The sequence below is a fragment of the Antechinus flavipes genome, chromosome 3, assembly GCF_016432865.1.
Source record: "Antechinus flavipes isolate AdamAnt ecotype Samford, QLD, Australia chromosome 3, AdamAnt_v2, whole genome shotgun sequence".
NCBI classification, from domain to species: domain Eukaryota; kingdom Metazoa; phylum Chordata; class Mammalia; order Dasyuromorphia; family Dasyuridae; genus Antechinus; species Antechinus flavipes.
The window spans coordinates 515,081,748-515,098,024 of NC_067400.1; the positions used below are offsets into that span (position 1 = coordinate 515,081,748).

The 16,277-nt window shown below is 38.6% G+C and overlaps 1 protein-coding gene across 3 annotated transcripts in view; it reads right to left on the reverse strand.

Moving 5' to 3' along the window:
* DSCAML1 (DS cell adhesion molecule like 1) overlaps window positions 1-16,277 on the reverse strand; it is a 487,779-nt gene that overhangs the window by 91,363 nt on the left and 380,139 nt on the right. For all 3 annotated transcript variants that reach the window (XM_051987050.1, XM_051987051.1, XM_051987052.1), the window contains exons 9-11: window positions 9,866-10,144; window positions 9,390-9,509; window positions 6,092-6,268 (exon numbers count right to left, since the gene is read on the reverse strand). In XM_051987050.1, coding sequence (XP_051843010.1) covers window positions 6,092-6,268; window positions 9,390-9,509; window positions 9,866-10,144 — 576 coding nt within the window. The remainder of the gene's footprint in view (window positions 1-6,091; window positions 6,269-9,389; window positions 9,510-9,865; window positions 10,145-16,277) is intronic.

A 16,277-nucleotide genomic window follows, 5' to 3' on the forward strand; every position in this document is an offset into this window, starting at 1 on the left:
AAATCTTCAATAGTTCCTCATTATCTCTAAAGTAAAACACAGACTATTCCAAGAGACATTTTAAGGTCTTTACAAACTGGAACCTAGTTAGCTTTTTGGCCTTTTTTCATATCACTTCACACATTTTCCATTTTAGCAAGAATGGCCTTTTAGCTGTTTTCCCATACACAATATTCTATTTTGGCTCTCCATGCTTTTGCCTAAATAGTGTCCTATATTTGGAATGTATTTCCTCTTTACTTCTACCTTGTAAATTCGTAGTTTTCTTCAAAGCATAGCTTAAATACCACCCCTACAAAAGGCTTTTCTGGACCATCAGTTTTAGGATTTTCATTCCTGAAATTATCCTGTATTTTTTTCTGTGCTTTGAATGCACATAAATATACTTATGAATAGATGTATATATGAATATGCCTGTCTTGTCAATCTATCTATCTATCTATCTATCTATCTATCTATCTATCTATCTATCTATTGAATATATGCTTCTTATATCCCTCCCTGTGAGTTCTCTGAGGGTAGAGTAGGAGAATCTTTGTATTTTGCATTCCTTACACGCCAGAACAATGTTCTCTACAGATTTCAGGAATTCAGGTCTCTCTGCTCTCATATGTTTGGGTCGCTACACTCAATGTGGTGGGTACCTTCCTTGAATTGTCCTGACATCCTGAGGACAGTAATGGAATTTGCATCTTGTCCACAAGTTATTTACCTCATCCTCTCCATATTACCAGCACATCTTTTTGAACTATGCACTTCTTTTTTTATTTCCTTTATAGAACTTTACCTGTGTAACCTTCTATTTGAAATGAGTTATAGTTTGCTATGGACCTCTCTATTGCCCTTTCAGTGATACTCAGATTCAGATTTTCAGAGATTTGTAACATTCTATGACTTATAGACACAGAACTTCAACTGCAGAATACTAGTATTGGAAACATAGGTCTTTTTTTCCCATGGGGAAGTTTAAAAATAAAAGGATGCAGTTTTCCAAAGGCAAAAAAGACCACTTTCATTCAGTTAAATTTTTGGCCTAATTAATTTCCCTTCAATTTCATATAACATGGAGTGGACAATAGGCATTCTTTATCCATTTGGTTTTTCTTCTGTGGATGATTAGGTCAAATTCTCTGGAATCAGTTTAGATTTTATTTAGGATGCTCTACTGTGTTTTAGGGATTGATATAAGAAATCAATATACTTTGCAAATAGAAATATCTGGATGACCTGGTATATATAAAAATATTATATAATATGACATTATAATTATTATATTATATAATAGATATAATATAATGACATATAATATAGTTGTGTATTATTAAACATTAGACTATTACATATAATTATAGTATAACATATATTACATATCTGATATACTATAATTATATGTAATATTCTAATGTTTAATAATATACAACTATATTATATGTATATCTATAATATATTAGTTCTCTATATGGTTATAAGATATATCTTTATTATGCATATTTTAAAATTTGGAATGCAGTGGGTCTCCTCCAATACAACAGCAAACACTTTTGGTGGGCATATATCTCCTTATTTTATGCTTTCATTCATATTAATGGAAGTTCAGTAAGCAAGGTTATCTTTTTTTTCCTTTCTTTCTTTTTTCTTCTCTTTCTCTCTTTCTTCCCAATAGCCTTAATTTTTTTCAGGCTTAAAGAACAACAGTCACTCTTACAAATAATACTAATAATAACTGCCATAATAACTTTAGCCTGTTTTGTTTTTCTGCCTCTATTTGGGCATCCAAGTGTCCCCTTCCCAGGAGGGTTACCATTTTGATATTGGACTTAATTCACATACTTGAGCATCTTTAGGTCTATTGCTGCTGAACTTTAGGGATCCATCAGTCTCAGTCTACCCAGGTTCAGGGACTACAAGTGTGTGCCACTATGCCTGACTTTAAAATTAAATCTTTTAGGGAATCTTCTATAATTTTGACAAATGGTTGGGAGATACCTTTATGAATAAGAACGTTCATGTTTATAATTATTCTAATCAAGTTGCTTTAGGGTAGTTAAATTGGTGCAGTGGATAACATGACAGGTTTGGAGTCTGAAAGACTCATTTTCTTGAGTTCAAATCTAGTCTCAGACACTTCCTAGCTGTGTGACTCTGGGCAAGTCACTTAACCTTATTTGCCTCAGTTTCCTCATATGTCAAATAAGCTGGAGAAGGAAGTGGCAAATCACTTTGGGTATCTTTGCCAAGAAAACCCCAAACAGAGTCATGAAGAGTTGGACTGAACAATGACTGAACAACAAAGCTGCTTTTCCCATCTTTATCCTTTTCTATGCCATTTCCAAATCCTCTGTAAACACATTTGGATTGTAAAGTCATTAGAGTATATATATGGTGTCTCCAGTGTCCTTGATGGTTAGAAAATGGTTGTTATAAAAATTTCTGCAGATCTTTTCCATCTTTGAGTTAATGTCATCTTTCCAGTTTTATCCTTAAATATCTTGGAGATAACTTGCTTAGTGAGATCTTATTTCAAGATTTCTTAAAAACAACAATGTTTTTTCCATTGCTTTGTGTTGTTTTGTGAGTTGATCTTATTACCATTAACCGTCACCACAAGATCTTACAAGTGTGTTTATATTGAGACTGACATTACTTTCAGTTACTACAGTTTTCAGCTTGGTGAGTAAGTTTGTCGTTTGTTGATTATCAGATTTTAGATTCTTCTGGTTATGGCAATTTATTTACAGTTGTTAAATATATTTGCCATTAAATAAGTGCTGTTATTCATTTCTAGTTTATTGATATCAATAACTTATTTCAAAAGGTCAGGTTGTATTTATTTTGATGCTATATCACACATTTAAAAAAAATTGTTTTTTTTTTCTGGCTTTGAATTAATTTTACTTTTTAACAAATTAGAGGTATGAGTGTACAAAAACAGATTATTCAGGGATGATGCCCACGTCAGTAATGTGTCATTTCCTGCTTATCAAAATAGAATTAATTTCTTTTTTTATTTGTGTGATGTTACTAAGTATTTGTCATATTCAGTATCCACTGGTTCTTTCCTTGAAGAAAGTATTCATGAGTTAGAGATGTCAGGTTTCTGCGTAGCCTACAAGTTTCTAGCTTCACTCATTTTTTCTTCATGACTCATATCTTCCAATATATTTCTGACCATCTTCACCTATTCCCATCTTTCTATTGAAGTCACTGAATATCAAAGTTTATGTTGATTTAATTTGGAGGATCGTAATGAATTTTTTGAAAAATTCCTCTATCTCTTCATCATGTGTAACAGATATTGGTAGATAAGCATAATTATTTTCATATTGGTTTTTTAACATACAGTTTTTCATGTGAACTGCATTATGAAATGATCAAGTATCCCAAGAATCATGTTTCTTCTTTTCTTTGGGTGCATAACAAAACCATTTTTGTTAATTCCTTTATTTGTCTTCCCAAGGAATTTCTGTCCTTGTTTCTTCTGATTTCATTTATAGCAAGAATGTTAAGATTTATATAATTCAGTTCTTCCAGCAGAACACCCATGTATTGATTACTGGATAAGAGTTTCACATTTAGAGTAACAATGGCTAACTTAATGTTTATAGATTGTTTAAAAATTATATTTCTTGACATTCTCTGATCCCCTTTTTTGACAGTCTGTCACTTTAGAAACAAAAGGGAGTCACATGGATTTCAGAGATATTTACCAAATGACCAACCTACCAGGGATGTACCACTTTTTCCTTATCAAGGTGGTCTCACTTTATCACTGGAACCATACTTCTAGTCTTCCCTGCCTTATAGAACCTGCCAGAACTAGTGCACTAGTGGCAAAGTCTTCTAGATCCCAAAGTTACTTCTATGCTATGACACTGTGTGACTTTGGACAGAATGGATGTTAAAGAAATGTTTATTTAATTGAACTAAATTTACCAAGTGATGTTAATAATCCTATGTTCTATGAATATAGTACAATAAGGACATATTTATAAAATATAAGGTCAATACAGTTGAGAGGATTGTGGATAGAAAAATTGCATGGAGCCACGAAGACCTGGGTTTAAGTCTCAACTCCAGTACATATGACTATGTGACCCTGTTAAGCTCTTAGTGTTCTAGGCAACTCTTTAAAACTATAAATTGTAAAGCTATTACTGATTTCCATCAGTAAATTGGAGTTACTAGGAGTTCCCTAAATCGATGAAATCACAGATCTTTAAAAAGTGATGATGGATAAGGGAGGGGGAGAAGAGTATTAAAAAATCCTTTTCATTTGTATTGCTATTTTTACTTTTAAAATATACTTACATTTATTATCTCATTTGTTCTTCACAACTCTATGTGGTAGGTAGGGCAGGTATTATTATCCCCATCTGACAGAGGAGGAAACTGGGACACAGAGTGCTGAGGTGACTTGAATTAGAATGTTTGTGTTGTAAGGGACCTAAGAGGCCATATCTACTCCCCTCATTTTATAGATGAGGAAAGTGGGGAGCAGAGATGTTGAGTATTGATTCTACTTTGAATCAGTAGAAGATGGGAAGAGAAGTCAGGAATCTTGTCTCAGTCAGCTAGGCAGTGCCATGGTGCATAAAGTGATGGAGTCAGCAAGACATGTATGAGCTTGAGTAAGTCACCAGATCCTGTTTGCTTCAGTATCCCCAACTGCAAAATGGGGATAAGAATAGTACCTACCTCTCAGAGTTGTTGTGAGGATCAAATGAGACAATATCTGTAAAGCGCTTAATACAGTACCTGGCTCATGGCAGGTGATTATTCTATTCTCTGGTAGATCAGAGCCTCCTTTCCTTTCCTCTCTTTAAACATTGATTTGTATACAAAGGCTCATGGGATTTGTAGTTGGAGTACATTAAAGAACATCAAAGGCTCAGAATCAGAAGTAACCTTAATGATCATCTAGATTAACTTCTTCATTGGACAATGGACACAGATGAAGCAGCTTGCCTTTAACACAGATCCTAAGTGGTGAGCTGAGATTTGAACCCAAGTCCACTGACTCCAAATTCAGCACAATTTCCATTACCCAGAAACAGACTCTTTATCTGTATCCCAGGGCTAGTTTAGTCAAGTTCAGAAAGACTTATCACAAGGAAGATTAGCTATTACAGCTTATAAAGACTGTCAAAAGTATGGAAGGATTGCTATCTGTGGCTGGAGGGTGAGTAACCATGCAGAGAGAGTCCTATAGCTTCTGAAATATTAGACCTCAATATATAAAATACATGACTATAAAGTAGTAAGACTGGTAGTTTGGATTCAGTTTCATTTCATAGTCACTTCTATTCCTTTAGCCTTTGACTGCTGCTTAGGTTACCTAAACTAAATTCTAAATTCCCAGAATCAGAGAACATTTTCTCTAGGTAATATATTTTATAATACTTAGTATAATGCCAAGGATGTTTCCTTCATTTAGGATACAACTTGTATTTGAAATAGGCAACCTAAATGTGTCCTGCTCACTAAGCAAAATGGGTTTGACTTCTGTGTCACTGTTCACACTGTTTCTTAGAATGGTGAAATCACAATAGTCACTATTTTAAGCTGCAGAAAAAACACTTCAATTTACAAATAGCACCAGGCCCAAGGAAATGAAGTGGCTTTAAAAAAAAAATCTCATAGCTATTTAGTGAAAAAGCTGAGATTAGTGAAAGAGCTGACTTTTTCCTCTGTTCTTTCAAACTATGTTCTATGCTATTATATCTTATGAATATGATTGATTAAGCAGATATGTTAATTGACATAATTATGCTGTATAATATGCTCTATAAGACATAAATACAACACTAAACGATATACATACTCTCTGTGGTATAAATAAGAATCCACCATAAGCCTCTTCCTGTGGGAGCTGTCCAGGGTCTGAACTCCTCCAAGATGCTTTGTTCTTAGAAGGCTCAAAGAAACATCCATTTGAGGGACTTCATTTCTCATAATTTGGAGACTCTCCATTCCTTCCACCCTTCTCCCTCCCCTCCTCTAGATGAAATGATAGTAACTTAGAGACAAAGACCAAGTTAGGCCTGGAAAGGGAGACATTAGAGAGGTGAGTGATGGAAATTAGGGAACTCACTTTTGACGGTGAGGAACATGGACTTGCTGATGTCGGTGCCCACACCATTGCTGGCCTGGCAGAGGTAATAGCCGATGTCCTCTTCTAGCACGTGTCGGATCAGCAGCGAGCTGTTGGGAAGGATCTGGATACGCCCTGTGAGTGGAACAGGGTGGTACTGCTGAGGGTTCCCACTGCCTGGAAGCAAATGCAAAGAGAAGGAATCAGCAGCTAAAATTGTAACATCTGGAAACGCGAAGTATCTCTTGTGGAGCATTATGCAGACTGGACAAGTCCAAGTGTAGCTTTACATCAGAGAGGGGGAATCCTTTATAAGGGCTCTCCTGATTTGCTACTCCAGCCCACCAAATCATGTTGTTGATGAAACTTCAAAAAAGATAAATACTAGAATCTGGCAATGTTAAGCTCATGGAGGATATTAGCGTAAGGGATTTGCTCAGATTCATATCTGGACAGAAACCAACAGGGAAATATTTTTTTGAGGTTAAGAGATACGCATTAATCATTTAGACACTTCTTGACCAATGGCAGACAATGGTAAACTTAAGAAATAGACTGAAGCCACAAAGATTCTACATCACAAGCAGAACTCCAAGCCTCTTAATCACCAAAGGCACTACAGATTGCTATAATGCCTTAAAACTTATAGTTTCCCATCTTCTCCCTTTCCCCCAAACCCCAAAACCAACAAGCAAAAAACCTTGCAAAGGAGGTAGTTTTAATATTGTTTTACAGAGGGGATACTGAGGCTTAGAAAAAATGTAAGTTCCCAGGCCTATTTCACTTTTGTCTGCAAATTTCCAAAGACTTGCACAATACATAAAGTAGGTGCTTAACAAATACTAATTGATAAAAGAGTTTAATTGACTTGACCAAAGTTATATATAACAAGTATTGAAGCTGGGACCTGAACCCAGATCTAATTACAAGATCAGTGTTCTTTCCACTGTATCATATTGTCTCTCAGGCTTCCTCTTACAGGCATAATTGGGGAAAGAACATGTTAGCTAAGAAAGCAAATTTTCAAGAAGGTTTTGTAGAAGGGACAGACTTTTTGAGGCTCCCCAGCTTAAATACCAAAGGATACTGCTTGGGGATATACCCAGCATTTTGTACTATGAGCTCTAGCTTTTGCCTTTTCCATTGACTCCCAAAGATACTGTCTTTCAGGCCCCCTGAGAAATCCCTTTGTGATATTTTCAGCAGCATTCTTAGAAAATGAATTTAACCTAAGGTCAAAAGTGCCCATGAGGCGTGAGGAGGGACACTGAGATCTGACAGAACTGTGATCCTATGTGAGTTGATTAGAGACCAGGAAGAGAGAAAATCTGTGGTGCCAGATGATTGAGAAATAGCTTTATAGAATCACCCAATGTAAGGACTTTAGAGCTCACTAAAACAAAACTCATTTTACATACAAAGAAATTGAAGCCTGGAGAGGTAAAAGCCCTGGATTCCTTCAGGTCCAGCATTTAACTGAAGACTGGAACTCAGACCTTCCAATTTTCAGGTCAATTTCTTTTCTAGTATAGTTATCATTTCCACATTATGTGGCTAAAGGATGCAGTGCCCTCATGATCTGGAAAATACACATAAAGTTTTTTGCCATACAAAGAAGGCTAAATTATAATGTTATTAAAAGATAATATATATTGATATTATAGAATATTATATACACATTTTATGCATTTTGAATCTTGAACTTTTTCTGTGTCATCTGCAGCTTCTACAAAACTCCCCCAAATTCTCATTTAATTTCTTTTTTTTTCCTTATAGCTTTTTATTGATAAAACATCTGCATGGGTAAATTTTTCAACAGTGACCCTTGCAAAAACTTCTGTTCCAACTTCTCCCCTCCTTCCCTCCATCCCCTCCCCTAAATGGCAGGTAGTCCCATACATGTTAAATATGTTAAAGTATTTCTCATTTAATTTCTTAAGCCAACCCACAATATATCACAATGTGATGTAGCAGTGATAACTGTATACTATCCCAACTTGAATGTTTGGATTCAGATTCTTACCTTGCTGGAAAGTCTAAGCCCTTGATTCCAGGAAGAAATTTAGAAAAAAAAATTTTTGGACTTAGCTTTAGAACCTCTGGGCCACATAGATTTTAGCAGAATTTGCTAGAAATTATATATAGATACAGGAATATGGGTTCTCCACATATGTTGTATGGGGCCAGCTGATGGTAGTATCACAGAATAAGATACATCATAAGAAAAAGAAAAAGCCAGGTATAGACACCACCTCTATTAAAATGGGGAAGAAGGGCAAGTTTCTTTTCATTTCAGAGCCTGGAGATTCTTCTCCAGTTTGTATTGGGGTAGACAAATAGAGGCAATGTCCACCTTGACTGCACTTAATCCCCTCAAATTTGGTACCCCAGCCTTGAGGCTTGATTGTGGAGTGAATGAGTGGCAGAAATACAAAATCATGCTTCTCATTCCATTCAGCTGCCCACCTTGTTGCTATCCAGGAACCTCCCTTTCTTTCTGGACTTTCCTCTCCGCCTCCCCTCCCTTACCCCTGCTTTCCTGTTTTCCATTTCTTGTTTTGGAAACCATAATCAAAGCAAGACTACCATCGATTCTGGATAGAATATGTCAGATAACTATCCCATCACCATTGCTGCACCTCCCCAGACCAAAAAAACCTCCTTTCCTGATCACTGTTTTGTGTTGTGTCCTCGGTCCTAGCGCAGTATCTGATACAGAGTAAGCGTTTCACAAATGCCATGCATCCATTCCCACATTAGAACCTTCTTAGATGCTACTGATTATCTGATGCTGAGTGAAATGAGCAGAACCAGGAGATCATTATATACCTCAACAACGATACTGTTTGAGGATGTATTCTGATGGAAGTGGATCTCTTCGATAAAGAGAGCCTTAATTGATCAAAGATGGACAGAAGCAGCTACACCCAGAGAAAGAACACTGGGAAATGAATATAAACTGCTTGCATTTTTGTTTTTTTCCCGGGTTATTTGTACCTTCTGAATTCAGTTCTCCCGGTGCAACAAGAAAACTGTTCGGTTCTGCACACACATATTGTATCTAGGATATACTGTAACCTATTCAACATGTAAAGGACTGCTTGCCATCTGGGGGAAGGGGTGGAGGGAGGGAGGGGAAAAATTGGAATAGAAATGAATGCAAGAGATAATGCTGTAAAAAATTACCCTGGCATGTGTTCTATCAATAAAAAGATATTAAAAAAAAAAAAGAACCTTCTTAGCCGGGGGTTCATGCGCTCTGCTTGAAATAACTCCTAGCTGAGGCCCCCATGCCTACCTTTGGCGTGCTTCCACATGACCTTGGGAGGTGGGTAGCCATCCACGGAACAGTTCAGAACTCCAGCTTTGCCGTAAATGCCATCCTGGTTGTTGGGCTGCACCACAAAACGAGGTGGGACTAGGGGAGTTGGGGTGAGCAGAAGGGAGGAGAAAGGTTCGGTGGATCAGTAACTACCAAGACAAGCTTGCTTAGAGCTTCTATCTGAACCTTAAGGGGGAAGAAACTACCCTTCCCAGTGTCAGGATACAGTCATCCATGGCCACATGTTGGACAGGGCTGGAACTCATTTCCCTGTACTGCAGAAATCAAGAGTCTATCCCCCCTAACTCCCTGATACAACTGAAGGTCTTTGCAAGTTAGGATCAAGAGAAGTTAGCTCAACAGCCAATCACAGTTCCCCTATCCCTAGGACCGTGGGATTGTGTCTGTTCTCTTTCCCATCATCTCTTGCCCCTCTCCCACAGGGGTCTCACCTCGCACAATCAGCTGCCGTTCACGGCTGACAGTGGCAGCATCATTGCTGGCAATGCAGGTGTAATTTCCATTGTGGTTGAGGGAGACGCTGGAGATCTGGAGGGAACTCATGAACTCCTTGCTCTCGATGGTCACCCCTGAGCCAGAGATGATTACTTGGCCATCTTTCCTCCAGGTGATCCGGATCGGCATGTCCCCAGAGGAGACCACACAGGGGATGTAGAGCAGCTGTCCGATGGAGGCAGGGGGAAACTCAAAGGGTTGAATCAGGGGGGGAACTAGACAAACATGGCAAGAGAAGAAGCAAGAAGGAAATGAAATAGTGAAAATCTATCCTTATTTCCCTATGGACTCTAGAATACCTCTGTCCAAGGACTGGTTCTTGCCTTAGTGGGAAACATATTTAAAAAACAAACAAACTCTTCTTGGGGAATAGATCCTTGGTTTTTAGTGTTTTCCATCTATTCTTACTCATCAGGTACTAAGAAAATATGAATTGTCCCCGATGCATCTGATTGCTCACCTTGTCTTGCCCTTCACTATGTGTAGCCTTGAATTTTGTCTGATCGCCTACCCAGCATGGCCTTTTTGCTTATCTTCATGAATCACAACTCTCTATTTTGCCATAAATTTTATTTTGTGTTTGCATCTGGACCTCTGATTGACTGCTGACCTATCACTAAGTCCAGACCCCCAATTTCCCTGTTGTGTCATGATATTTTTTGTCCTAGTTTCTTATCATATATCCACAACCCACTGCTTCCCACAGGATCAGTGCTGACAGATGTAATGAAACATGCCCCAGTCATGAGACTCTTTCCATATGGTCCCCACACTGCCTTATTTGAAATTATCTAAGTTTATTCTTGTCTCTATCTGTGGAGCTCCCACTCGTAGTCTTTCATTTTTCTAATACAAGGGGAGAGACTGGGAGCTTGTTGCATTTGTTGTTTCAGAAGGTCTCAGGCAAGAAAAGAGATCTTATAGGAAGAGCCCAGATCCACAGAGAGCTTGAACAGAAAGACCCTGACAGAAGTGCCAGCACCACAGTGGACCCAAGGAGAGAATCAGTCAGTAAGTCAGTTGATAAACATTTATTAAGATGTCCCAGGCAGTGTATTAAGTTGTGGGGATACAAAGAAAGTCAAAATATGGTCCCTGCTCTCAAGGAGCTCACAATATGAGCATACATACCATTATGTACAAACAAGTCATATACCAGATAAGTTGAAGATAATCAGCAAATTGAAGGCACTAGAATTAAGGGACATCAAGAAAGGATTCTTGTAGAAGATAAAATTTTAGCTGGGATTTGAAGGAAGCCAGGAGGGAGAGAGGATAAAGAAGAAAATTTCTGATGGGCATCCAGTTTCCAATTTCTTGCCACTACAAAAAGGGCTGCCACAAACACTTTTGCACATGTAGGTCCCTTTCCTTCCTTTAAGATCTCTGATAAAAGCCCAGTAATGACACTGTTGGTTGCAGACAGTAAAAAAGTCTCATGTTGGGAGATGGCAGTAACCAAGAAGCCAGTGTTTTTGAATAGATATGTGTGTGTGTGTGTGTGTGTGTGTGTGTGTGTGTGTGAAGGGCTTAAGGTGTTGAAAGAGTGGAAGGTGGGATAAGTCATTAAGGGCTTTCAGTGCCCAAAAGATTTATTTGATCTTAAAGATGACAGGGAATCACTATGATTTTTGAGGGCTCACATGATCAGGCGTGCACTTTAGGAAGATCACTTTGGCAGCTCAATGGAGAGTGAATTAGAGAGCTGGACTGGAGACCAATCAGCTGGCTATTGCAAGAATCCAGACTTGAGGGGAGGAGTGCCCATCCCAGGGCAATGGCCAGTGCCAGAGGAGACAAGGGAGTGTATGTGAGAGATGTTGTGAAGGCAAGACTAAGCAACCAAGTGGAGAGAGAGGGTGAGAGAGAGTGACAGATTGTGAATAACACCTGGTTGCAGGAATTGGGATGAGTCAGCCTGGAGAAAGGAAAGCTGAGGCATCTTAAAGTCTACTGATCAGCTTCCTGCATCTCTGATAGGTGCAAAGCCAGTGAAAATGAGTTGAAACTGAAGAGGGGAAGATGATGAGATGATAGAGGGAAGTTAGGAGAAGGGCCCAGATCCACAGAGTGGCCCACATCTGCAGAGCCTCTGGATAGACAGATTCTACAGGAGGGTCTGGACCTCTAGAGGGTACCTAGATCCACAGAGTTCTCAGGAAGAGGTTCCCTTGTGAACTGAGACAGACATTCTAGAGAGCAATTTGGAACTATGCGCAAAGGGTAACCAAACTGTGCAACCAACAGTGTCACTACTGGGCTTGTATCAAAGAGATTTTAAAAGAGGGAAAGCGACCCACATGTGCAAAAGTGTTTGTGGCAGCCCTTTTTGTAGTGGCAAGAAACTGGAAACTGGATGCCCATCAGTTGGAGAATGGCTGAATAAGTTATGGTAGATGAATGTTATGGAATATTATTGTTGTGTAAGAAATGATGGACAGGTTGATTTCAGAAAGTCCTGGAAAGACTTACATGAACTGATGCTGAGTGAAGTGAGCAGAACCAAGAGAACACTGTATACAGTAACGGCAAGATTATGTGATGATCAGCTGTGGTGGATTTGTTCTCAGCAACACACTGATACAAGATAATTCTAATAGACTTGGGATGGAAAATAGAGAGAACTAATAAAGAAACTGAATGTGGATCAAAGCATATAATTTTCACAGTTTTTTGGTTTGCTTTTGTAGTTTTTTCCCTTTTGTTCTCAGTCTTCCTTCACAACATGACTGATATGGAAATGTTTTAAAATGATTATACATGGATAATCTATATCAGATTGTTTGCTGTCTTACAGTGGTGGAAGGAAAGGAAGGGAGGGAGAAAAAATCTGGAACTCAGAATCTTACAAAAATAAATACTGAAAACTATCTTTACATGTAATTGGAAAAATGAAATACTATTCAAAAAGTGGTTCTTCCCCACCTCTCCCAAAGAGGCATCTATTTATAGAAGACTGACATTATCCATGGAGGGCTCAGGAAGAAAGAGATATCAGAGAAGGTATAAAGAAAAGAAGGAAGGAAGATAGAAAGAATGAAATAAACATTTTATTAAGCACTATGTATCGACACTGTTCTAAATGCATTACAGATATTATCTCATTTGCCTTTCACAACACTCATGGGAGTGCTATTATTATCCCCCATGAGGAAAATGAGGTAGATAAAGGTTAAGTGACTTGCTCAGGAACACATAACAAATAAGTGTCTTACAGCTAGATTTGAACTTTGGTCTCCCTGATTTCACATGCTATCACTGAGCTGCTTCTTGGCAGAGGCCCCAGACAGAGAGAGCCCACAGAGGAGACTCTGGGGGAAGTACATATGTATCTTTTTTCTTTACAGTTTCCTTTCTGGTTAGCTTGGACGAGGAACCTTTCTTTTGGAGAGTATGAGTAGTAGAACTGTGTTTGTCATCTGCCCTGGCGAGTTTATTTGATCATTCATATCATCAACTGATCTCCTAGAATGCCTTCCCCTGCCACTTAAGTCCTCACTTCAGGAAATTTCCTCCGTGTGCCAAAATCTTAGTCTCTGGTCTGCTTGTGTGTGTGTGTGGAGGAGGAATGGAGGGACTGGTTGGAGCCCGAGTGACTTTCAGATGGATGTTTCTTTTCCAAGGTCTAGATAGAGAAGCAGCTATTATCTTTATGATAACTCAATTAGGCCACAGCTTCTCCAGCAAGTAGGGGGTGGGAGGAGAAGAGAGAAGAGCTTAACAAGGGCAAGCACTTAATAGATGGATGAGAACTCCTTTCTATAGTCTGAAAATTAAATTATAAGGCTGTCTATAGTCCAAGAGCTTTTCCCTAATGCACCAACTACTCGCCTTTTTAGCTTCCTTGATTGCTTCTTACCCCAAGAGCCCCCCCCGCCCAAAGGCAGGAGGATGAGACTCTGGAGGGGAGGAAGGATGGGAGAAGACATTTTCATCTGGATGTGTTGATGGACACAGGGAAAAATGCCACATACATGGGGGCCTGCCTATGCCATTAGTAGAGTTAAATTTTGGCCCAAACCCACTTGGTCAAGAATCTAGCATTCACCCCAGATATCCTCTCATGCTCCTCAGTTAGGATAGGGTGGGGTAGATAATAGATAATTGGGAAGGAACAGAAAGATTCCTAAGCCTGAGCCCCTTCCTTCAAGGACTCTACTGGTTCCTTTAGCTATAAGGTAAAATAGAAAATCTTCTTTAGTAACTAAAAAACTTACCTTTCCAGACGAATACATTATTCCCCTTTACATCTTCTCCAGATAATTCAAACTGAGCTTTTTGCTGTTCTTCATATATGACATTCCATTTCCCATCATACATGCCCTCTTTGCCTCTGCATCTTAGAAACATTTCTATACCATGGTAGTTAGATGGCATAGCACATAAAGCACTGAACTCAGAGTTAGAAGGATCAGAGCTTAAATACTCTTTACTTGTCTGCTGTCACTTATTCTCTGTCAGACTCAGTTTCCTCATATGTGAAAAGGGGACAATAAAATTTACTGTGGAGGATTTTGTGAAATCAAGACAGATTATATATATATATATATATATATATATATATATATATATACAGTGCTTTGCAAACTCTAAAGCGCCATATAAATGGAAGCTATTATTAGTATTATTAAAATCATTCAAAGATTACTCCAAATACCACCTTTCCTAACTTTCTTTCTTCCTCATTCCTCCTTCTTCAATGTAATAAAAAACCTAAAAAATTGTATTGGGTCTTCTAGAGAAAAGTCTGTGGCTTCTCCTTTTTTTGGTAGGTCATCAGGAATAGGATTAGTGGCCAGTCTGGTATGGTTTGGGTGCCACTTAAGAAGAGCTAAAAAATAACTATTTATCCTGGGTACTTTAGACATTCACCTGCCTGACATTCTGGAGTGGGGAGCAAGAGGGATTAGTATAGGTGACCTTTTAGGGATCCTCCTAGATCTCCATGGGAAGAGGAGGAGATAATTTCTGGAGAGGTGGCAAAAACAAAAAACAACACTTGCAGAATTCTGTATTCAGGGTCCATCCTGACTCCTCAGTGAAAGGAACAGTCTATACCCTTAACAACAAAGATCATCCTTTTCTTATGTGTTTTATGGATGATTTCTGCCTGAGGTACAGCATTCCCCTCAATAAGGGAACCTTGAGAACCTCACTGTGCACCCACACACATTGGGCTTCTATCATTTAGCTTCTCTACCCAAGAAAAAGGGTCCTCCTTCTAGAGAACAAGGTTAGAAGAGAGCAATTATTTCCCAAGTAGAATGTAAGCTTCTTGAAAGGAGAGACTGTCTTGCTTGTTTAAATTTGTACACTCAAGGTTTAACATACATTTTGCCTTGCACATATTGAATACTTAATGCTTTTTCCTTCCCTCCTTCCTTTAATCATGATAATATCAGAGGAAGAGGTAGAAGAGGAGAATCTAAAGAGAATAATGGTGGACAAGAGCAGCAGATATGGTAACCCAAATCATGGTCTACCATAAAGCTTTTATGGTCACTTGTGAAGAACAAGGCCCTAGTGAATGATGTATTGACTGCTGGCTTGGGCCCATAAAGACTTTATGGCACCTCTCAGTGTCATTCTGTTAGACTGGGCTCTTTTTATTTATTGCAGTCATTAGCAAACTATGGATGGTATGAGAGACTGGACTTGCAGTAGTGTAAAGTTGTAGACTAGGAGTTAGGAGACTGGACCCTAGTAATCCTTGCTTTGTCACCACCTGGTTCTGAGACTTTGGGCAAGCCATTTAAATTCTGTTTCTCCATTTCCTCACCTGTAGAATGGGATATCATGCCTACCATCCCTTCGCTGAGGTGTTGTGGGGATCAAGTGAGAACCTGCATGTAAAAGTGTTTAGAAAATTACAAAGGGCCATACAAATGGAAGTGTTACTACACTCACAGAGGTGAGACAGCTGATATATGGGGCAGGAAGATCGTAGCTACTGCCAGTGACCCTAAGGAGGGCACAAACTTTTCTTCTATTCTAAGGATGAGTGTAGACAGTAGATAAGAATAATCTTCTGAGGATAATATCAAGATGGTCTATGATAGGATAGTAGTAGGATATAGAGCTGTGTTTTAGAGGGAGAAAAAAGAAAGATAGCCAGGTGAGACCTTCCTACCAGAACAATATAACTCTGTATTTCTGTTTCCTGTACTGTTTATTCTTTGGGGAGTCTTTCTCTTTCTGTAGTTCTGAATTGCCTGAGGTCTCAGGCACAGAATATGTTGAAGGGTTGAGAAATGATAACTCTTTGTCACATGGTCAGTGACAGTCATGACAATCCTCTCTGAACCTTTTCCTGTTCTTGTAAACTTGCCTGTGTCAGAGATTATGGTA